This window comes from Maylandia zebra, linkage group LG15 (genome assembly GCF_041146795.1).
Source record: "Maylandia zebra isolate NMK-2024a linkage group LG15, Mzebra_GT3a, whole genome shotgun sequence".
Classification (NCBI taxonomy): Eukaryota; Metazoa; Chordata; class Actinopteri; order Cichliformes; family Cichlidae; genus Maylandia; species Maylandia zebra.
This window is the reverse complement of record NC_135181.1, coordinates 33,625,533-33,649,702: the sequence shown is the minus strand read 5'-3', so window position 1 is coordinate 33,649,702 and position 24,170 is coordinate 33,625,533. Positions and strand designations below refer to the sequence as shown.

The following is a 24,170-nucleotide window of genomic DNA, read 5'->3' as shown; positions in this document are numbered from 1 at the left end:
CACCTGCCGCCTACTGGTGATGGTGCGATATGGCAGCCTCACTTCTGTCAGTCTGCCCCAGGGCAGCTGTGGCTACAACTGTAGCTTGCCTCCACCAGTGTGTGAATGTGTGAGTGAATGAATAGTGGAATTGTAAAGTGCTTTGAGGACCCCGAAAAGCGCTATATAAATGCAATCCATTATTATTATTACAAGTCACCAGTCTGGATCCAGCAAAACAGCCCCAGACCATCACACTTCCTCTTCCACATCAGTCCATAATACCATCTTCCAGTCTTCAGTAGTCCAATGTCTGTGTTTCATGGCCTCTTTGTCTTATTCTGACTTCTTAGCAATGGCTTTCTTGCTGCAACACGTCCTGTCAAACCGGCAGCTCAAAGTCTTCTCTTCACAGTTGAAAGTGATACTTGCTTACTATGACCACTCTTAAGCTGTGCTTGAAGCTGTTGTCCCATGAGCCGACTATCACACAAGCCGTTAACTCTCAGAAACTTGTCCTCTGATTCAGTTGTGGCTATAGGTCTGTCAGACCTCTTCCTGTCAGCGTTTGCCCCAGTTTCTGAGTGCCTTTTGTTGGTGAAGGAAACTGTACTGTACACCTTGACTTTCTTTGCAATTTCTCTGTAGGGATGTTCTTAAACTTTTTAATGATAGTGTATATATTAATATATTAATGAACTAATTTGGGTCAATTCTAAATTGAACCTATAATTACACATTTGCTTAGTATTCTTAGATTAGACACACACACACACACACACACACACACACACACACACACTGACAGATATGATTAATTTAAAATTTTGTGTTTGATGTTTTCAAAATTAGTTCATCTTTACCGTTACTGGGATCCAACATTCTGTCTTAGATTACAATTTTTGTTTTTATAAACTTCACATGTTGTTCCACAGAGCAAGACCGAATTCCTGTGATGAGGGGCCAGTGGTTCATTGATGGAACTTGGCTTCCACTGGAGGAGGATGAGAGTGATCTGATTGAGCAGGAACATCTTTTACGCTTCCGGGGGCAACAGATGAGGGACACCTATGAGATCGAGGCAGTGACCACCACAGTGGACAGCAAGGACGGTAGGGAATTTAAAACAGACAGGAAAGACAGAGAGATGCCATTGTGTGTGTGTCAGGCAAAGAAGATGAGTGTTTGCAACCATGTCTGTAGATGTGTGTCTCTGTTGGCCAGAATGGTCTTTTACAGGAAGTTCACAAAACAAGTCAAGTGATGCTATAATGCATGGGTTTATTGATTCTAAAATCTGTAATAAAATAAGATATTTCCAGATTTGGGAAATTCTGTTTTCACAGCAGTTATATCTGTCCATGGGAATAAGAATATATAACAAGTCAAATATTTTCATAATCAACAAAAAGTAACAAATTTTAAAATGCAGTGATCCAATTAACTCCAATTCTGCATACTGTCATGGGAGTTGGTGAATTAATTATTCTGCATGAATTATGTCAGTTGCTCTTAATTACAGTGTGACTTCTCACAGCTAGCCACAGTCTGAAGCTGAACAGGAGTCATGTGGACTGGCACAGTGTGGATGAGGTGTATCTGTACAGCGATGCCACCACCTCGAAGATTGCACGTACTGTAACTCAGAAACTGGGCTTCTCTAAAGGTATATAGGATGATTAAAACTTTCTGTCTATTCCAAGAATTCTATCCATCCTCTTCTGCTTATCCAATTCAGGGTCATCTGACCCTGGAGCCTATCCCAGCTGTCACTGGGTGAGAAATGGGGTGCACCCCACGAAGCTGACCTGGTGAGTACTGCTGACATTCCATGCAGGATCAGGGAAACAGGACAGTAGTAGTCACCAAGGAACTCCAGCTGCTGCAAAGATGAGGATGTTTTAGTGTCCTTCTGAGCTGAAATATGTCATGAAACTAAACATAAGACAAGAACTAACAGACTTAAAAACTCCTTTGTCCCACACGCCATCAGACTGTTTAACTCCTCTCTGGAGGGGAGAGGGAGGGGAAACAGGAGGACAAAGGAGGGGGGAACAACTAAGCTGCAGTGCCTCTGCACCTCACTGTACAATACCTTGTGCAATACTTTTTGTAAATAGTCAACAGTGCAATAGACTCAATACTTGAAATGTGCAATTCACTTGTATTTTTATTTTTTATTCCTATTTATTCTATTTATCCCCTTTGTATATTTTATTTATATTTGTCTCTGTATTTATATATGTGTGTGTGTGTGTGTGTATATATATATATAACAGTTCTGTAACTGTAACTTTGGTCGTTGCTGTGCTTTTTTTGGAAGTCGAATTTCCCAGAGGAACCCACCCGAGGGATTAATAAAGTTCTATCTTATCTTATCTTATCTTATAATTTCAACAAAAAAAAGTCTGGATTTTGATTAGGCCACTCCAAAACTTTAATTTTGTTTTTGTTTTCTTCAGCCATTCAGAGGTGGACTTGCTGTTTTGATATTCAAAATTGTGTTTTTTTTGCCTAGTTCGCTTTGTCAGAGAGATTCTATTTAAGTGAGTTAAATGATTAGGTAAGCGATATTTAAGCAATTAAGTATATCTGGCAGTAACCAGACCTGTGTGCTGCTTGTGATATTGAGCTGATTTTTTATTTACTCAGGTTATATTTTAGAATTTGTTTTATGTTCTTAAACATTTGTGCAGCAAACTAAAACAATCCTGGCTACCGAGGCTGGTGATCACGACATGGAATGTCACCTGTCTGGTGGATTGAGCCTGAGCTAGTGTATGAGGTTGAGAGCAACTGGCAAGATATAATCGGGCTCACCTCAATTGACTCTTTTGGGCTTTGGAACTAGTCTCCCTGAGAGGGACTGGACTCTGCCTCTGTTTAGAGTTGCCCTTGGTGAGAGGGAGTGGGCTGGGGTGGGTATCTTGGTATCTCATTGGCTTGCTGCCTGTATGTTGGATTTTTCCCTTGTGAGTGCAAGTGTTTGTTCTCTATGCCTTTGCGTCAGGGAACGAATGAAGACTGTTGTTTGTGCTTATGTGGCAAACAACAGTTCAGAATACTTGGCCTTTTGGAGTTCCTGGGTGGTGTTCTTAAGGGTGCTCCACCTAAGGACTCTGTTGTGCTACTGGGAGACTTCAACGCTGATGTGGGATTTTCAGCACCCACCTTTGACAGACTGGGGACATTGAGTCAGAACGGACCGTGTTCCGCACCTCCATTGGTGAGGAATTCTACTCGGCTTGGTTAGCCTGTGGGACTTTGGAGACAGCCGATGGGTCCCAGCAGGACAAGTGGAATGTGGCTTAGGCAGTGGCTAAATCAAAAACTCGGGTGAGGGAGGAGTTTAGTAAGGCCATGAAAAAAAACTTTGGACTGCCTTGAAGTGGTTCTGGCAAACCGTCATGTGAGTCAGGAGGGGTAGAACAGTGCTTTACCCACACGGTGAATAATGGGGTGGTGTGCTGACTTCAACCGAGGATATTGTTAGGCAGTGGAAGGAATACTTTGAGGACCTGCTTAATCACACTGGAAGGTCTTCCATAGAGGAAGCAGATGAGGGGCATGACTCAATCATCACTGGGGGTGAGGCTACTGAGCTCCTTGGTGGTAGAGCCCCTGGGACGAATGAGGTTCACCCTGAGTTCCTGAAGGCTCTGGATGTTGTAAGGCTGTCTTGGTTGACACGCCTCTACAATGTCATGTGGCGATCTCAAGTGGTACCGTTGTATTGGCAGACCAGAGTGGTGCTCCAACTATAGGGGGGGTGCTGGAAAGTAGGGTCCGTCCATTAGTCAAAGTTCGGATACAAGAGAGACAATGCAGTTTTTGTCCTGTTCACGTAACACTGGACTAGCTCCCTATCCTTTTGAGGATATTTGAGGTTGCATGGGAGTTTGACTACCAGTATACATGTGAAGTACATGTGAAGAAGGCATTCAACTGCGTCCCCCGCGACCTGGCCCTGGATAAGCAGAAGAAAATGGATGAATGGCTGGATGGACTAAAAAAAACAGGAAGAGAGCAAATACTTTTTTCACAGCCCTGTACCTGTCTCTCACGTCCTCAGCCTCCAGCAGTGGGACACGTCTCCATCGAGGGTACGTGGAAGAGGCTGCACCTGAAGACACCCCACCTGAAACCACACACATTGTATTTGTGGTGCATGGCATTGGCCAGAAGATGGACCAGGGTCGCATTATCAGGAACACCAGCATGTGAGAAATTATGGTGTTTCCATTGCAAGAACAGATAACAAATTAAAATTAGAGTAATTTTGGAAGTAACAGTTTATTTATTTTTAATTGCTGGATAGGATGAGAGATGCTGCCAGAAAGATGGAGGAGAAACACTTCTCAGATCGCACCACAGAGCATGTAGAGTTCCTTCCTGTGGAGTGGAGGTCCAAACTGTGTCTCGATGGAGGTATGCTTTACAACACTTTTGTTTTGGATTGCTCGCAAGCTTATTATGCAGTTTTTTTTCTGCTACAGCACGTGTGAAAAGCCTGCTTACAACACTTTACATTAAACTGACTCAGAGTTTCATCTTCTAAAACAGGATCAAAATTTGCATAAATACTTAGTGAATCTTATTTTTGTTCAGCACTTTTTTTTTCTATGTCAAATGTTGAACATATACAGTGGGTAAGTAAGCATTGAACACATCACAGTTTTTCTATGTAAAATATATTTATATTTCTAGAGGCGCTAATGACATAAAATTCTCACTAGATGTTGGTAACAACCCATCTAATCCACACATGCAAAGAAATCAAACCATAGATGTCTAAGTATTTAAAAGTGCTAACATTAATGACTGTACCAAACAGGTGACTGATTATATACATTTCTGTGTGAATTTAGTGGTCCCATCCAAAACTTGTAAAGGTTATACAAATGAAGAAAAAGACTTTTAAAGACTATGATGACATAGCCAGAAGTGACCTCCAGAGACAAATTAAAAGTACAATCAAAAGTTAGAGGGTGCTGTGACACATCTAGTAATTCCAGAGAAGCGCGGCAGAGTATCAAACCCATGATAAATGTCCCACATCAAGGTAGGGGGAAGGCTTCCCTCAACCTGCAGGTTAGTGAGGGTCTGGAGATGGCCAATCAACTAAACACCCTTTTCTGCTGCTTTGATAGTGGCAGCAGAAATGACTGTCCTGTTGAGTTGCCGTCCTCACCAACTCCTCCCTTGGACTTTATTACAGAATCAAAAGTATTGCAAGTTTTCGGAGGCTGTAAACCCCCAAAAAGTTCAGATCCTGACAATGTCTGTGGGAGTATTTGAAAAATATTTTTCAGTTTTTTTTGTTTGATTTTCTTTTAACAGTCATACGATACCAAATATCTGGAAAGTGTCAGTAACTGTTCCTGTTCCAAAGTTCCCTAGACCTTTGGTTCCAAAAGACTTCAGATCAGTTGCATCCACATCTCTGGCCATAAAATGTTTTGAACATGTGGTGAAAAGGTACATGGTATCGAAAACTCAAGGTCTTATAGACCTCATGCTATTTTCTTATCAACCCTAGAGAGCGGTGGAAGATGCTGTATTAATTTTGCTGCTTACTACATGCTCATCTGGAAAAAGCAAAGACTCATGCCAAGATTTTATTTGTGGACTTTTCCTCTGCTTTCAACACAATCTTACTGATTATTTTAGCAGATAAATTGGAAAAAGAATTTTTGCTTATTGATTTTCTTTGGAGTAGAACACAGCTGGTCAGAATGGTAACTCAACTTTCTGACAAACTGACCATTTCAACAGGCTCCCATCAGGGCTTTGTTTTATCTCCATTGTTGTTTATTCTGTATACCAAGTCTTGTAATAGCACCTTTCAAAACAGACTTTTTATTAATTATGCAGATGATACAGCTTTAGAGAGCCTCGTGTATGATGGGGAGGATGGGCCAGTTCTTGAATATTTTATTAAATGGTGTGAGAGGGCAAATCTTGTCCTCAACACCACAAAGACCAAATGCCAGTAGATTTTAGGAGGAATCCAGTATCCCAGCCTAAATTAAATGGAGAGCTGATCCAGTGTGTGACTGAATACAAATGTCTGGGCGTTATGCTCGACCATAAAACATAACTAAAATGCTTCATATGTTTTGTTGGGCTTTTATTAAAAGTGTGTTTAGTTCTTGTATTATTTGTTGGTTTGGAAAATGTCTCTGAGGCACAGAAAAAGATGACTAGAAAGGCAGTGATACTAGCTAGTAAGTTGCCTGGAACTGCATTGCTATTACATTTCTAAACTGCAAGTTTAGAAAGCATTTTTAGGGACTGGGCATGGAGTAAAGCAAATAATATTGTGAGTGATGTAAGGCATCCACTTACCTTTTCTATTATTGGATTATTATTATCTGCACAGCGCTATTGTCCCACTTTGTTCACAGAAAATACGTCCAAATGATCTTTTTTTCCTCAAGCCATCAAAATTCTGAACATAAGCAACACATAGGCTGCCAAGTTGGTGTGGTATAAAATCATCCCTAAGATATAAGGAAAGCCAAAGTGTCTATGTATTGTGTGCTTATGTTTTTTAAGGTGATGTGTTTGTTTTTTATGTGGTGTTTTTGAATGTCAGGTGTCTTCTGCTGTAAGTCAATTTCCCCATGGGCATCAATAAAAATATCTTATCTATATATAAATTAAGTAGTTAATGTGTAATAATGAGAAATGACACCAAAAAAAGGTATTGAACATGCTTACCGAAATGCAATTACCACTTTGTACAAAAGTTTTTGTTGGTGATGACGGCTTCAAGATGCCTCCTGTATGGAGAAACTAGTCGCGTGCAGTGTGATGCTTGATAATTCTTCCACACAAATAGTCTTCAGGTTCTGAGGCTCTGTGGGCCCCTTTTATGGACTCAGAGCATTAGTACTCGCCATAGATTCTAAATGCGATTGAGGTCAACAGATTGGCTGAGCCATTATTTTCTTTCTCTGAAAACAGTTGAGAGTTTCCTGTTTTCAGTATCACACATCCACCGGCGTTTTATCTTCATCATCCTAGTAGGTGCATGCATACAGTCCATGGCGGTTGAGTGCATTACTTACTGTTTTCTTCAAAACAATTGTACCTGCTGATTCCAGGTCTTTCTGTAGCTCTCCACAAGTGGTCTTTGGCTCTTGAACAACTATCCACATTAGGTAATGCAGTGAAAGACTTTCAAAATTTCTCAATACCACACCAGAGGCAGACTAAATTACAACAATGTTTTTCTGAGGAATGGAAATATGGACTTTACTTTGATTTTAATTGCACAAAAAGGCAAAAGTACGCTGGTAGAGTGCAAACTGCATCTGGGACAAAACCAATACAACTCTTGCTCTTTGCATACGTCTACACAAACAGCATGCTGACATAAAGCTACAGAAGAATCCAGAGTGATGTTAAAGCTGAGCATATGCTGAACCAGGATGTAGCCAGAGCCTGAACCTTAACAGTCAACAAAAGTGGTGATGAGCAGTCAGGCTTGCAGCATTGCAGACTTCATTTCTGTCCGTATATATTCTAAAGTAAAATCACTGAGGGAATTCCTTTGAGCTGGTTTTCAGCTGCTTTGTGATGTTGTTTTTGTGGTTTTATGTAAAGACTAAGAAAAAGAGCACATGTATGTCCTGATTAGGATAGTGATTTGTGTCAGCATGGGAGACTATAGCTCAGGTTTATATTGTTATCTGGTCGTTGTGTCAGAGTGCACTTCAGGGCATATTACTGAGTAATCCAAAAGTAATATAACAAGAAATGTGACAAATTCTTTTTTACAGGGAGTGATTTAGTGCCATGCTGGATTACTTTTAAGAAAAGAAATCTACCATCATCCTCGTGTTTTGTTCTGTATTCTGATCTTTAACTGAATTTCTATTAAGATTTTTAAATACTAGTGCAAAAACTAAATAAAGAATTACAATATTGTAATATATATTTAGCTTTTTCCTTTTTTTATTTTGATGATTAGCTTACAGCCCATGATGACCTTATAGCTCATGAAATATCCTTTATGGCGTCATAGAGGTGATCAGCTCTGTTAAGCCCAGATTGCTTTGATAGCTCATCTGTGTTTTTGATTCTTTCTGGGGTTCAGGTCGGACAAGCTGCCTTGCCCATCAACCTCAGTAAGAACTTATTCAGCAAACCATTTAGTCCTGCTAGAAAAGGAAATCAGCATCACCATGAAGCTAGTCAGCAGATGGAAACACAAAGCGCTCAGATATCTATCTATCTATCTATCTATCTATCTATCTATCTATCTATCTATCTATCTATCTATCTATCTATCTATCTATCTATCTATCTATCTATCTATCTATCTATCTATCTATCTATCTATCTATCTATCTATCTATCTATCTATCTATCTATCTATCATTTACCAAAAGACTGTACTGTAAGGGATCAAATGAACTAGAAAAAGTGCATTTAGCTGAATTTATATAGGTCCTTCACTAAAAAGTTTTAGAGCACAGCTCATGAGTTTGTGGTGAAAATTGTGTGAGCTGTCTATGGTCAAATATGGAGTTCCAGAAGGTTCAATGCTAGGACCAATTTCTGTTTACATGATACACGCCTTCCTTAGGCAATATCATCAGAAGGCATAGCGTACATTTTCACTGCTATACAGATGGCACCCAACTCTGTCTAGCCAGATAACACACACCAATTAGTTAAACTGCAGGAATGTCTTAAAGACCTCTAATACTCTAATTCAGTGGTTCCCAAACTTTTTTTGCTGCCCCCCCCAAATACCGCTTCGTCCACACCTCCATGGGTATTTTTGAAAACGCAGCTGTTTCTATGCGTTTGGGCCTTTCGTCTACACGTACACGGCATTTCAAATCACCGAAAACAGATTTTTAAAAACTCCTTTTTTGCATTTACGTGTGGACGAGGAGTACAGAGGTCGTCACACAATGTCAAAGGTATGTGCCTTTTTTCACGTCACGCTGTGCGCCACGTTATTGTTTACATGAGTGTGAGCGACCGTGGCTCAGGGGGTTGGGAATTGCATCTGTAACCGGAAGGTCGCCGGTTCGATCCCAGGGCTCTCTGTCCTGGTCGTTGTGTCCCTGGGCAAGACACTTTACCCTACTTGCCTACTGGTCTTGGCCAGAGGGGCCGATGGCGCGATATGGCAGCCTCGCTTCTGTCAGTCTGCCCCAGGGCAGCTGCGGCTACAACTGTAGCTTGCCTCCACCAGTGTATGAATGTGAGAGTGAATGAATAGTGGTATTGTAAAGCGCTTTGGGTGCCTTGAAAAGCGCTATATAAATCCAATCCATTATTATTACATGAGATGAATTCACTTGGCCTTAAACAGCTTACAAATATGGATATGAAACCAGATTCTTACTCTGGATGGCATTACCTTGGCCTCCAGTAACACTGTGAGGAACCTTTTTTGACCAGGATACGTCCTTCAGGGTACATATTAAACAACAACTGTTTTCTTCCATTTGCACAACATCTTTGAAACTAGAAAGGTTCTTTCTCAGAGTGACACTGAAAAACTATCCATCTATCATCCTTATACTTCCTCCTCATACTTACTTTTCCCCCAAAAGCAACTTTTAACTCCAGAAATGAATGCAGCAAACGAAAGGGACCAAAAGAGGAGAAGTTTTGTAGCATACTGTTGAATGCTACAAAACAAGGAGGAAAAAGTCAGTAGCACTGGTGAGAAAAATGTTCCTGACACTTGCTGATGATGGTACTATCCTCTTCACCTGTCAGTGGTTTCATGTTGTGGTTTACTCGCTAATATTCATGTTGGACAGAAGGACAATACTACTGAGTTTTGCCATATCTATACATTGCAAGCCAGAATCATAATGTCTACTCAAGTATATGCAGAAGCATTAAAAAGTAATTCATTTTGCTCTGGGAACTTCTGACAACTATGTCTTATGTATTTCGATGTTCTTCCTACAGACACAGTGGACTCCATCACTCCAGACAAGGTTAGAGGTCTAAGAGACATGTTGAACAGCAGTGCCATGGACATCATGTACTACACAAGTCCTCTGTACAGAGATGAGGTGAGTGAAAAAGCCCCACCATTTCAACATTCAGTGTAGCTGTAGCTCAGGTGGTAGAGCAGCCTACTAATCAGAAAGTTGATTGTTCAATCCTCGTCTTCTCCAATATCCTTGGGCAAGACACTAACCCCAAGGAGTTCTCTAAATGTTAGATAGAAAGAACTTACAGAGAAAGAGCATCTGGGTAAGCACTTTTGGAGGTCGGTGGATCCTGGGAGTCTGGCAGTCATCTCTGCACCTGAATGTGATCACTGATCCTAATGCACATTCAGGTATCAATAAATCAAGTACACATTAGAAAGTCTTTGGCAGCGAATTCACTTCTGAGATTTTTACTTCATCCATGTAAAAATGAGGGTCTTTCTCTTCCCAGCCTGCCTAGTCAGCTAAGATTCAGAAGTCTACATAATAATCAGCAACAGTCTGTTTACCTTGGTGAAGGTACTTTTGCCAGTCAGAAATCTCTGACTTATCAAATGTCTTTGAACTTTTACTATATATATATACATATATATATATATATATATCTATATCTATATATATATATATATATATATATATATATATATATATATATATATATATATATATATATATATATATATATATCAAAGAAATTGCCCTTTGGTTTAAAGCAAATACAAATGCATGTTCTCAGAAGAGGTTTAGTTCATGCTTCTTCTCTTGTATCTTCTTCATGGCACCTGTTAGTGGGTGGGATATAATAGTGAGCAATTCAACATTTTGTCCTCACAGCTGAAAATGGGCATCTCCAAAACTGCTGCTCTTGTGAGGTGTTCCTAGTTTGCAGTGGTCAGTATCAATCAAAAGTGGTCAAAAGGAAGGAATGGGTGGTGATCCAGCGACTTGGTCATGAGGAGGCAAGTCTCACTGATGCACGTGGTGAGCAAAGATTGCCCATTGTGGGCTGATCCAACTGATGAGCTATTGAGGTTAAAGTGTAAGTCAAAGTTGTTACACTTACACTTAAAAAGAAATGACCAGTCTCTTATTTTGATGGTAGGTTCGTTTAATGAAAAAAAACAGGATATCAACAAAAAATCCTACGCCAACCAAAAAACATAAATTTGATCCCCAAGCAAAACATGACTTAGTACTTAATGGAGAAATCCTTCGTGACTGTCGTCCCGACTGCCTTCATATCATCAACAAGCTCCGCCTGTGTAGTTTTTGGCTGATCCACCACCTTTGTCATGATTCGCTTACAGAGTGTGTCACTTACATGTTCCAGTTAATTTTCCCTTTAGTACAGGGAGTTAGTGGATTTCCCAAATGCTTAATTGATATCACATTTAATAGTTTAATAATTTAGTTAATAGTTTTCAGTTTCCCTTTGCACTTTGTTTCACATGCATTTTTGCAATCGGCCAAATAAAACACCTTACTTTTAGTTTACCTCAGTAAGTCTCTGAATGTCTGCATTTGGATCCTCACTTTTCTCACACTCAACACATGACAACGATAAAACTTTTATTTTATTTTAACCTTTTATTTCAATGTGCTAATAAATGAAAAACAATAACAATAAATAAGTATTCTTACTACAAACCGTGTTCCTAAGGGCTAGCCTTTGTCCCCTCACTGATATGGTGCTGCAGGGAGCTGGTGCAGTGGTTTGTGATGTGAAGCCTGGCCTTTCTGTAGCAAGTTGTGTGGCTTTCCTCCAGGTACTCCTGCTTCATGACATGCATGTTGGATTAATTGGTGATTCTAAATTGTGATCAGTGTGTTGAATAAACTGCTTCCCTGCTGGCACTCAGCATTACTCCTATTAGGCTAAACCAAACTTTGTCACACTTAAAATCTGGTTAAGATTTTGTAATCCAGACTGGCTATGCAGCACTGGTCTACCGGCCGATCAAAATGACCCTAAAACATCAAATATAATCATATCTATTTGAATCTGATTGACATAATTAAACTTATATCTCATGGTGTTGTGCACACATGCTGTTGTTTTGTTTGTGTAGATTACCAGGGGATTGACTCTGGAACTGAATCGTCTGTACTCACTCTTCTGCTCACGGAACCCAGACTTTGAGAAAAATGGGAAGGTGTCCATAGTGTCTCACTCACTGGGCTGCGTCATCACCTTTGACATAATGACAGGCTGGGATCCAGTTCGCTTTCATCATCCAGAAGCCCTAGACCCAGAGGATCCACAGATCCACTGGCCTACTGATGAAAAGCACCACCTTCAGGAGCAACTGAGACTAACGCGCCTCAGGTACTCCTCTGGCTTTTGTCTGAAACAGGTAAGGAGTCAGTCCCCATCTGTTTCAGCAAAAAGTGTACCTAATGGCACAAAGGAGTTTGAGGAGAGACCCTCTTTATTCTTCCACATTTTTTCATTATATAGGAAGGGAGAGAGAAATATTTAATCACTTGTGTAATATAATTGTATAATACTTGTGTATTAATACAATATAAAGGTTAACTCTTTGTTTAAGTGGCCTTCATCAGCAGAATGGCTTGGAGCCGCTCAAAATGTAGGGAACAAATATCTTTATAAGGATCAATGCTCAATAAAATATAGCTTGAGAGTTTGATAATCTCTGTCAGAGATATCACTATGGTTTTGTCATTGACTTGGAGAAACAGTTTTATTTTATTCAGTTTCAGATTTTTCACACATTTTTCGGGTCACAATTTTCACATCAGCCTTTGTTTTTTCATTATGTATTAGAATGTTTTCGGCTGAAAGTCATGTCAACTGCTTTACACTGGCATAATAAATGGTATCCGTCATCCTGTCCAGGTTGAGGGACTTAGAGGATCAGTTCCAGGGTCTGCAGACTTCGTCTTGTGTTCCAGTGCCCGCCCTGAAATTCAAGGTAAAGATGGTGTAGCAGTTTCTCCTCAAACAGAGCAGATTTGCACACACAGATCTTTATTATAAAACTTTCTGGGAATATACTCTCATGGATAGTGTTCATTCCCACTGCTTTAGTTTGTCCACCACTGCGTTCCTTCAGCCCCACAGTGCAGTCAAAAAGTATTTGCCCCCTTCCTTATTGCTTATTGTGCTCAACATGTACTATATAGGGAAAAAACTAATTTGCACACCCTATGTGTCTTTCTGCAACTGATGCAGGAACCCTCGGTCATCCTGCCCTACCTTTCCCTGCTACTGCAAAGCCACAAACCATAACCCACAGCCACGCACCCCCACTGCCCAACTTAGGGCGGGAAGTTATTTGCTCTAACCCCTTCCCCAGTGAAAGAGAAGTTAACCACAGTCATCATCGAGTGATCTGGACATTGGCATCCTTTATGTAGTGGAGCAACTGCAGTGTGGCATGGTCCAAACTTGGTATGCTATATTAAATTACTAAGTTTCTCTCTGATGTAAAGCACTGAGAGTTAACCCCACACACCAACTGGAAAAAAATAAGCCCCCAACCCTCTGTTCAACACATCAATGTGCGAAATAAAAGGGACAGAGAAGTTGTTGATCAGGGTGTTCCACTAGTGGGCTATTTTCACCCTATAAAAAGCCATTTGGCACCAATCGGTCCACCAGACCCAAGATGGACCACCATTCTCGGTGTGTTTAGTTATGGGCTATTCACATCCGTGAAATGTGGGATGAACTTCTGATAGTAACAAGCCAATCCCATCTTGTCCACATGAGAGGATATTCGCCCACTTCCCAAGGGCAGTGCACCTGCCTCTGTCCAATCCTGCACTTCTTCAGGCTGGGAATAAGTCCAGCTTGCTTCAAGGGCTCCAGCACTGTGCTTACCCACTGTACATGCTATGCTCAGGTTTTTCTGTGGCTGATCATTTAATCTTCATAGAAAGTAGCATTTGTAGTATTGGGATGCAACAGGCCAGGGCACCAAACCAAGGCATTTTTTCCTTGTACTCTGGAGATAAGAAAATCTGCCAGTAAGGCCTTGGTTAAATCCAGTGTCATGAAAAATTGAGCGGTGCCCAATTGTTCAAGGAGCTCATCAATCCAGGGCATGAGGTAGGCAGCAAACTGTAAACCAGCATTCACCTTGGGATAGTCAACACAGAACCTTATAGACCCATCCCTCTTCATGACAATAACAATAGGACTACACCAGGCACTATTACTCCTACTACCTTCATTTCCAGATTTAGTTTAAATTCTTTCAGAACTACTTTTTGTGTTCTGGCAATCTATAAAGTCTTGACCAAACCGTCACCATTGGGAAGTCTTAACATGATGTATGAAATTATTGTAACCTGGAAAATGCAACTTGGCAACACATGCCTTCTGGGCTGATTAAAAAAGGTAGTTAGAAGGGACTCATCTCAGCTCTGTCATTCATCTGGCATTTCTTGCAGAAATATTATGGTGCTTTGCTTTGTAATATCGAATTGCACAGTCCACCTGAACTTATCACAAATGGCTTGATGAAACGACCCAGTGAAATCCATGCCAGTTTGTTCAAACATGACCTCCATAAGTGGTAAAGAGCACAAAGGTGCTTTTGGAATGTGAGCTGGATTTATGTGGTTAAGTGTGCACATGCACCCAAATATGTGGCCAATGGGATCGGGCTACTGGCATTTTACCGTTGTACCTATTTTACATTGATGCTACTGCATATCAGTAAATATCCCCATTTACACACTTAAAATGTGTGAACCAGATCCCTTTGAGTCAGGGACTGAATGTAGTCTGAATCTATCATGTCACAATGTATATCCCCTTTGCATTTTGATCACAACACTGTTTGGTGCCCCCCTGACTGGGAAAAGGTGTTGGAAGTGACCTGTACCACCACCACCTATGAGGGCACTTATTTTTAGAAGTGACAGGGTCACTCCATGCTTGCAGCACTCCTGCCCAAGGCAAGCTGGGTGCAGTTCCAGCAAGCAACTGGACTCATGGCAGTAAAGCAGGGACAGTGACTTTAGGTCCAGTCCATGGTATTAGATGGGTAGCCTGGTTTGCTTCAGTGTGTTCCCCTATATGCACAGCAAGGTGGTTCTTAGCCAAAGTGACGACCTGCTAAGAACCACCTGCCTTCGAGCTCACTGGCCTGTGACATCTCATTTACTCATCTCAATCCCTCACAAACTGCTCCGTGATGACCAGCTCCTGTAGCTGTTGTTGTCCAGCCGCCTTCCCTGTTTGCAGCTACCACATAGCCGCATCTTTCAGCTGCTGGACGTAGGCAGAAGGGTGGTCGGCAGGCCCCAGCTCGGTGCTCATGAAGTGATGATTTTCAGACATGTCCAAAAAGGACTATGGATCATCTGTGACAGTCATTTTGTGTTGCAAATTTACACTCAGATGTCTTTAGTTGGTAGAAAAATACTCTTATGTATGGCAAACTGGCTGTCACACTGAATTGTGTCACATTTGTATACAAGACAAAGATAAATCAAGTAAATGCAAAATGCAGTTTTATATGATGATTTCATTTATTAAGGGAAAAACCAATCCAAAGCTACCTGGCACTGTGTGAAAAAGTAATCCCCCTCAATAAATCACAAATTAACTGTGAATAACAACATTTTATGGAAAGACAACTTCAATGTAACTTATGGAAGCCCATTTCCGGAACAAAAAAAGTATCCATAACTCTAAATTTTGAGTTGTTAACTCAAAATTTTGACTTGTTTTCTTAAAGTTTCAACTGATTAACTTGAAATTTCGACTTATTAACTCGAAATTTTGAGAAAAGTAACTCGTAATTTTGAGAAAGATAACTCGAAATTTTGGATTACAGGCTTCCATAGTCCCTAGTGACACCCAGACCCGATTATTGTCTGACCCACTGAATCACAAAGTCACTTAAATAGAACCTGTCTGACAAAGTGAAGTAGGTAGAAAGAGCCCAAAAAAGGACACATCATTTCACGATCTAAGCAGAAAAGAAACAAAAATATCTATCAGTCTGGAAAGTACTACAAATTAATTTATGGTTAAAATTTTATTTGTGAAGAAGTTTATGACGTCGTTACTACTTAACATTAAAGGGATGGTTGGCTCAACAGAGCTCTGACTTTTTGTCAGCCTGGCTACAGTGCTGAAGAGAAACCTGGGGTTGTTCTTATTTTCTTCAATCAGTGATGAATAGTAAGATGTTCTAGCTTTACAGAGGGCTTTCTTATAAAGCAGCAAACTTTCTCCAGGCTAAACGATTGTCTTCTAAATTTGTGACAGCTTAAAAGTTATCTGCTTTAGCTACGCGTTTGAGAATTATTCAAGGGAGTCAAGTCCTTCTGATTTGAGGCTCTATTTTTCGCAGGAGCTACAGTAACCAGTGTCATACGTTGTGAGGATGTAAAATTATTAACAAGATAATCTGTGGATGTAGCGTTCAGGTACTCTTTGTGATTCTAAGTAATTTTTTTCCTGATTTTTAGGGGTTTTTTTGTTTGGGAGCTGACACAGTCTCTAAGGGGATGGGGTTTTGAAGGGATAACAAGAGGAGAGAAGCCACAAAGAGTTGTGTAGGACTGCAACTTTGCTTCCTGGTGCCGAATGAAATCATCATTTAAAAAATTAATATTTACTGAAATGAACTTTGTCTAATACTAACATTGTTTGATGATCTGAAATATTAAAGTGTGACAAAATGTGAACCGCATATCAAAAATGATGGGTTGCTATTATGCCATTCTATTCATCTTTTGTCATAGATCTGATTGCAGCTATAGTCTCCCTGTATTTCAGCCTAAAAACATTGTTGTATAAATCGGCCTTCATATTTAAAGTACAAACATTCCTAGCATGTCAAATGCTCACAGAATCACAATCTGAGGGAGCTTCACTTGTAGTGTAAATGCCTGTGAGGAGCAATGACTATATCTCTAATATCTCTAATGATACCCTGTTCTCTGTATTGCAGGTAGAGAATTTCTTCTGCATGGGGTCTCCTCTGGCTGTATTCTTAGCATTGCGAGGAATCCGTCCTGGAAACAATGGCATGCAGGACCACATCCTTCCAAAATCTATCTGCAATCGCCTCTTTAACATATTCCACCCTACAGACCCTGTGGTGAGTCACTCGTTTCAGTTCAGTTTTATTTATACAGCGACAATAACAACAGTCGCCTAAAAGCACTTTATATTGTAAGTAAAGACCCAACAACAATACAGAGAAACCTCAACAATCAGATGACCCCCTATGATCAAACACTTCGGTGACAGTGGGCAGAAAAAACGCCCTTTTAACATAGAAAGAAAACGGCAGCAGAACAAGGCTCAGGGAGGGGCGGCCATCTGCTGCGACCAGTTGGGGTGAGTGTAAGAAGACAAGTTGAAGACAGGAAGAATTCCACAGATTAGAAATTAAGTCACACCCATTTCTTTTCTCACCAAGGTGCCCTGGTTCCTCAACAGCTGACGTGGACCATGTCAGGCAAATGATATATATATTAGGGGTGCAACAATATACAAAATTCACGGTTCGGTTCTGTCTCGCTAGCTTGCGCTGCGCTCAGTGGATCTGCACTCGACAGTGCAGCCTAGGCGGAGTAGTTGAACGCAGATCCACTGAGCGCTCAACACAGACAGCATCGTCAGAAGAAAAGTTGATAAAATAAATTAAACATTTTGTATTGTTCAATACATATGCGTACGGAACCGAAAGCACTGTATTGAACGGTTCAATATCGATACGAGTATCGTTGCACCCCTAATATATATATATATATTCTGTCTTTAATGTTAAGCAGTTAAACATATAAGTCAGCACTTGCTGTTTATAAATAACGTTGGGTGTGTTTGGCCAGAGATTAATAATAAATAATAATTAAATGCAGACTGGTGAGTGAAAAAGAAACTATTGCAGCACAACTAAAGGAAGATTCAGGGTTATCTGATCCAACTCTAACTATATCAGCTTTTTCCATAAAGGCTTGCCATCTGTGGAACACACTTCCAACCGAAATCAAATTGATTACAGACATCAGATCCTTTACATTGAAAGTTAAAGTTTTGTTAAAGGGAAATCAGAGATGTAGTAATTTTAACTAATGATTTTTAATTTATTTTAATTGTAATTAATTATTAATTAATTATCTATTAATTGTAATTGTATTTATGATGTATTTTGGTTTTATGAAAATGTATGTTTTATTGTAAAATGTATCTATGTTGATTGTAATCCCAACAAGGGACAATTGTTGAAAATTATTGTAACGCACATAACATGAAACTTATGTGCGTTACATCAGTTTCATGTTTTTTACTTGGACTATGTTAAACTGTACGGAGCCCCGCAGGGGACATGGGAGAAAAAAAAATTAAGACGGACTTTTGCGAGATCTCGCAAAACTAACTCAGGATCTCACAAAACTTTTGCGAGATCTCGCAAAAGTTTTAGCCGCATTCTTCGGAGGCCGCCAGCTCGAAGCCGACCGTGAGGTCGAGGCACGATGTGCCGGGAAAGCGGTGTTCCTCCCGCCTGTAGTAGGTCTCAACCTCCCGTTAGCTTCGAGATGGAGCACTTTTGCAAATACGTGATGTCTTGTAAACCGAGCAGATATCTGACGTTTACACAACTACATTCACGCCTGAAAATATCTTAAAAGTTTATTTTGTGACCCAGAAAGAGTAATATTACAACTAGAGCTGGGCGATAGAACGATAACGATATGTATCGCGATATAACTTTTACTCGATAGAGAAATTAAGCTATCGCGATAGCTTAATAAAAATAATAATAAAATAAAAAAAAGGTCAGCCAATCCAAACTAAGTAGCGCAGAGCCGAACCAATCACAGCCGCAGCGTCACGTCGCGTGACTTGTTACGTACAGCACAAGTGCCAAGCCGCACGTGTGTTTGTTTGGGAAGCAGCCAGCGGGTAATGGAGGAAATGAGTGTGCCGACTAGAAAAATCAACCGAGCGTGACCGAAGAGAAAACAGATAATGGTTCCAACGCCGGAGAGATTGTCGAACGGAAGAGCCATAGAAGTTCCGTAGTGTGAAGGTATTTCGGCTATTTCAAGTCTGACAAAAAACAGAGTAGCGTGCACTGTAAATTGTGCCGAAAGCAAGTCTGGAAATACAATGAACTGGTGCATGCGTCACACTGTGCGCCACGTTATTGTTTCGGTGAAATGAATTTCTACAATACTGTTAATTCTACTCCCTGCAGTGTTTAAATGCTTACATATACACACAGTTACTGTCCGTCCACACATACGACTCGGTTCTGCTTCTATGCCCCAGCTTTGTTTACTTTTTCCCACCAAGGCTTCTAGACTTCTGATTGGCCAATATTTCTGCACGGTTAGGAATCGAGCGCCACCTGCTGCTTTGGCATGTTCATAGCAGCGTTTTCCTTCATTTCTCCCTTTATGTGTGGACGGGATTATTTTTTAAAACGAAAACGGAAAATCTCAGTTTTCAAAAATACCCGTGTACGTGTGGACGTAGCCTCAGTCTCTGACTGGAAGCGCTAATTCGTCATTCGGCTTTTGTCAGACTAAAGTAACTGTTAAAGCTGTTTGAAAAGCTAAGCTATACAACAAGGAGAGATTGAGAATTTCCTTGTAGTTCTCAGTTTATTTGATATTGACAAAAGTTAGTCAGTTTTGTCTGTTCTTCTGTAAAACAAACTAAGATTTATTTTTAGAATTAATATTTTGTTTCTAAGTGGAATTGACAATTTAGTAGTCTGTTTCGTTTGTTCTATTTTGAAACTTAAACGCTTTAGCGGCTGCCTTTTGTGTAGTTTGCAATATTTGCCTTTATTTATCTGAAAAAGTCTCATGTTCCTTAAGTACATCTACCCTGTTGAACTTATTATGGGAAATAAATATTTAAATAAAAACAAGCTGCTGATTATTTCACATTTTACTTGTGAGCAACGGCACATTTAAATCTTACAAATATAGTTATTTGGCTTATATCGTGATAGATATCGTTATCGCCTGAAATGAAAAAAACATATCGTGATATGAAAAAATCTCATATCGCCCAGCTCTAATTACAACTAAGTAATTGTTGGAATTCAACTTTTGCGAGATCTTGCAAAACCGCAAAGGTTTTGCAAGATCTCAAGTTTGTTTTACGAGATCTTGCAAAACTTTTGCGAGATCCCGAGTTAGATCTCGCAAAAGTCCATCTTAATTTTTTTTTCTCCCATGTCCCCTGCGGGGCTCCGTAAAACTGCACTGTCCCTTTTAAATAAATAAATTCAAATTCAAATATGCTTTAGCAAAAAGCAACGTTTGAAGCCAAATATTAAAAGTAGAGAGGATGTGTGTATCATGGGTCCAAAGTGGGAGCTGTTGTGGCTGAAGCGCCACAGTTATGTATCTTATTAACCTGCTGAGATAATAAGTACCTATTTTAATGATCAAGCTATTCATATCTTGTTCAATGAATACTGACAAAGATAATGTTACAAAAGGTTACGGTAGTATTACACTAATATAAATTTAAAAAATTTAAAGACAAGCTTACAGTCATGATTAAATTGTGTCTTTAAAATACCTAATGAGTTTAAATATTTGTTTGTTTTAGGCGTACAGACTGGAGCCTCTAATCTTAAAGCACTACAGTAACATTGCACCTGTTCAGATCCACTGGTAAGAAATGTCAAGTGTCTTGTATATAAAAGATGTTTTCCAGCTGTAAAGGCTAGAATAAAATAAACTTTTTGGTTTTGTGTGTAGTAATAACTATCATGTCATTTAAGTAAGGGCGAAATGTTTCATTGAGCAGAGGTTGATGTGATGTGCAGGTACAACACTACCAACCCGGCACTGTATGATCTGATCCGGCCCACGCTGCTCAATCCCCTGAAGGAGATTGTGTCTGTCTCAGATTCAGAGAGCATCCCTAGCCCTTGCACGTCTCCCCCCCAGCCCCGGCGGCACTATGGAGAGTCAATCACCAACCTGGGCAAGGCCAGCATTATGGGTGAGGATTTCGGCAATAGAGTCATAGATGATAGGAGAACATTATATATATGTGATTTTTTCAACTTCTTATGTTTAAAAATCAGTTTAGTGAAATAATAATATCTGAAATGGATATGAACACCAAGTAAAATCAGCTGATGTAAGCTGAGAGAAACAGAAGATGCTTGAGCTGCTGATATTGTAGCAGCCCCAGCACTGGGCAGTAAACATTTTCTAAACAAATCAATAGAAGCAATTAGCTCTGGAGAGTAACTTTAACTGGATAAAAGACATTTGATATTACACAGCAGATATAGAGGTACTGCTTCTAACACTATTAGAACTTCACTCCACTAAGCTCCCAAAAATTTAAGATGAGACAAGCCAAGCGTTTTTAGGTCATGAAATTTGTAGAGCACTAGAACGATAAAAACAAACATTTCAAGGTGACATTTTGCTGCCACAGTTGTGGTCCACAGACAAGGGTCATGAACCTGTTGCCCTTTTGCCCCCTTCGAGTGACTCCCTGAGGCTCCCTTGAGAATTAATACGGTTGGTGCATCAATCCAGCTTTTTCCATTACTGCCCAATACCTTGGTTGTGGGTATCCGGAAAACCCCAAAAGGGAGCAGTTGAAAGAAGAAAAGGGCAGAAGACACACGACTTTTTTGAACACAGTAAATATTGTTAATGAAGAACTTTAGATTAGGAATACAAAATAAGATGATCTAATGCATAAATCTAATTACCCCTAAGGTGCTGCAAGTCTCGGAAAGGGAATTGGAGGAATCCTATTTTCCCGCTTTTCCCGTTCCAGCGGCCAGGTGGGTGGAGTGGAGGAGGAGCCATCAGATTCTGAGAGTGGGACCTCTGATGTAAAAAATGTGGGAACAGGAGAGGAAGAAGTAGCAATGGCAGAGAAAGAAGACAAAGACAAACAAATAATGGAGGAAAGAAGGGAGGTGGAGCCTGCCATGTCCCAGTCCACCTCAGCTGTCTTGGACATCACCTCATGTAAGTGCTGTAAAGTAAAGCATCTATGATTTGCTGTGGTTATTGAGATCTTAAACCAACGTAGCTGCTCTTCAGGGGCTAGAGCAGATCATCCACTAATCAGAAGGCTGGTAGTTCAATCCCAGGCTGAGTCTGAATGCTAAAGCATCCTTGGGCAAGAACTCTGAGTTGCCCCTGATGCATTCATCAGAATGTGTGTGTCACACAGAATCTGTGTGAATGATAATTAGAAAGTACTTAGCTATAATCTCTACAAGTAGAGAGTAGTAAATAAGTGAATGAGACATGTATAAAGTGCTTGAGTAAAAGAGTACTATATAAGAACCAGCCCATTTACCATTTCTTTTATCTCCCTGTAATCATTTTTCAGAAACTTTTTTGTGAGTCAAAATCATGTTTGTTCTGTTAAGTCAGTTCAGTTCAGTTCTATGTATATAGTGCCATTTCATAACAACAGTTGCTTCAAGGTGTTTTATATTGTAAAGATCCTCCAGTATCAGAAAGAAACCTCAACAATCACATGACCCGCCTACGAGCAAGCAACAGTGGGCAGAAAAACCTCATAACCGGAGGAAACCTCCAGTGATGTGAGCTGTGAAGGATTATACTTCTTGGATCCTTCACCGCAGACATTAACTCTGTGGATAAAACATAAAGTTCACCAGGGAAGACACAAATGATAACAGGTTGCCATTCCTGGACTGTGCCGTGCACATTGAAGAGAATGGAAACCTCAACACTGAAGTTTACTGGAAACCCACACACATGGACCAATACCTCCTCTTTGACTCCCACCACCCTCTGGAACACAAACTTGGAGTAATCGGGACCGAGGGAACACATACGTGTAAAGGAAGCTCTTAAAACATGTGGTTATCCTAATTGGACTTTCATCAAGTCAGCAAAGACGCACAGAAAAGAAGATCAGACACCAACTAGGGAGGATCAGAAAGACAAAGTCAACAACATTGTCATCCCCTATGTAGCCGGTTTATCAGAAAAACTCAGTCTTCTCCAAGCACGACATCCCAGTGTACTCCCAGCCACACACTCAGATACAAACTGGTTCATTCCAAAGACAAAACTCTTAAACATAAACTTAACAACGTGGTATATGCTATACAGTGCAGTGAGGAATGCTAGGACCTCTACATTGGAGAGACTGGATAAACACATGGCACAACATAGAAGAGCCATCACCAGGGTACAAGACTCGGCTGTCCATCTGCATCTAAAGGACACAGGTCACTCTTTCGAGGATGCCAGTGTTCACATTTAGGACAGATAAGACAGATGATTTGAAAGAGGTGTGAAAGAAGCCATCTATGTCCACTTTGGATGACCATTATTGAACAGAGGGCGGGGCTTAGGACACCAACTGTCAACCCTCTGTAATCCAGTTTTGAGATCCTTCCCAGACACTTTAAAGCCCACTCACATCCTGGGTCATTTGACTTCAGTAAATCACATGATAGGGTGAGGCAAGGTCTTACAATTTGTTCACCCACACCCGTTTTCACACCTTGGCTCATGTGATTAGGTAGAGGAACAATAAGGGGTCCATGACCCTCTTGTGGACACTCCACAAGGCTTAAATCTGGGAATCTCCACCAATTGCTCTTAGAACTGAAGAAGCTTCTTGGATGAGATGTCTTCAAGAAAACTTTAAAAAATCCTGACGCTTTTCCAAGCTCCTTAGACTAGACCTTGGTTAGTTTTTCCCCAGTTTAGATTTTTAGTTTAGTTTATCTCCATGTTCTTTTGCCTTTGTTTCGCATGTGTTTTGGCCGTCAATAAACAGCTTGTTTTTTGTTAAACCTGATTCCTGCCTTGAGCGTCTGTATTTGGGTCCTCTTAAATAAATACAGGGTCTGCCACTGCACTGCAATGAAGTGTTTTGAGCAGATAGTGTCTCAGCACATCAAAGACTGCCTACCTCCCTCTCTTGACCCCCACCAGTTTGCTTACAGAGCAAATCGGCCTACAGAGTATTCCATTACCATCACTAGGAAGAGCTGCGAGAGGAAGCTCTTTGTGGACTCAGCATTCAACGCCATAATCCTAGACATCCTTTCCCACCAAACTGGACCACCTCCACATCCCCCCTGCCTTCTGCTCCTGCATCAAAGATTTCCTAACCAACCGGCCTCAATCAGTCCGACTTGACCCCCACCTCTCCACTCTACTCTCACTCAGCATCGGGTCCCCAGAGGGTTGCATTCTCAGCCCCCTACTGTATGTCCTCTACACCTATGA

General features: G+C 40.5%; 1 protein-coding gene across 1 annotated transcript in view; it reads left to right on the top strand.

Moving 5' to 3' along the window:
- ddhd1b (DDHD domain containing 1b) overlaps positions 1-24,170 on the top strand; it is a 34,228-nt gene that overhangs the window by 2,069 nt on the left and 7,989 nt on the right. The window contains exons 2-12 of the mRNA XM_004564737.3: positions 915-1,091; positions 1,517-1,645; positions 4,052-4,199; positions 4,298-4,407; positions 9,928-10,034; positions 12,026-12,282; positions 12,814-12,889; positions 16,892-17,041; positions 20,521-20,585; positions 20,741-20,919; positions 21,657-21,914. Coding sequence (XP_004564794.2) covers positions 915-1,091; positions 1,517-1,645; positions 4,052-4,199; positions 4,298-4,407; positions 9,928-10,034; positions 12,026-12,282; positions 12,814-12,889; positions 16,892-17,041; positions 20,521-20,585; positions 20,741-20,919; positions 21,657-21,914 — 1,656 coding nt within the window. The remainder of the gene's footprint in view (positions 1-914; positions 1,092-1,516; positions 1,646-4,051; positions 4,200-4,297; positions 4,408-9,927; positions 10,035-12,025; positions 12,283-12,813; positions 12,890-16,891; positions 17,042-20,520; positions 20,586-20,740; positions 20,920-21,656; positions 21,915-24,170) is intronic.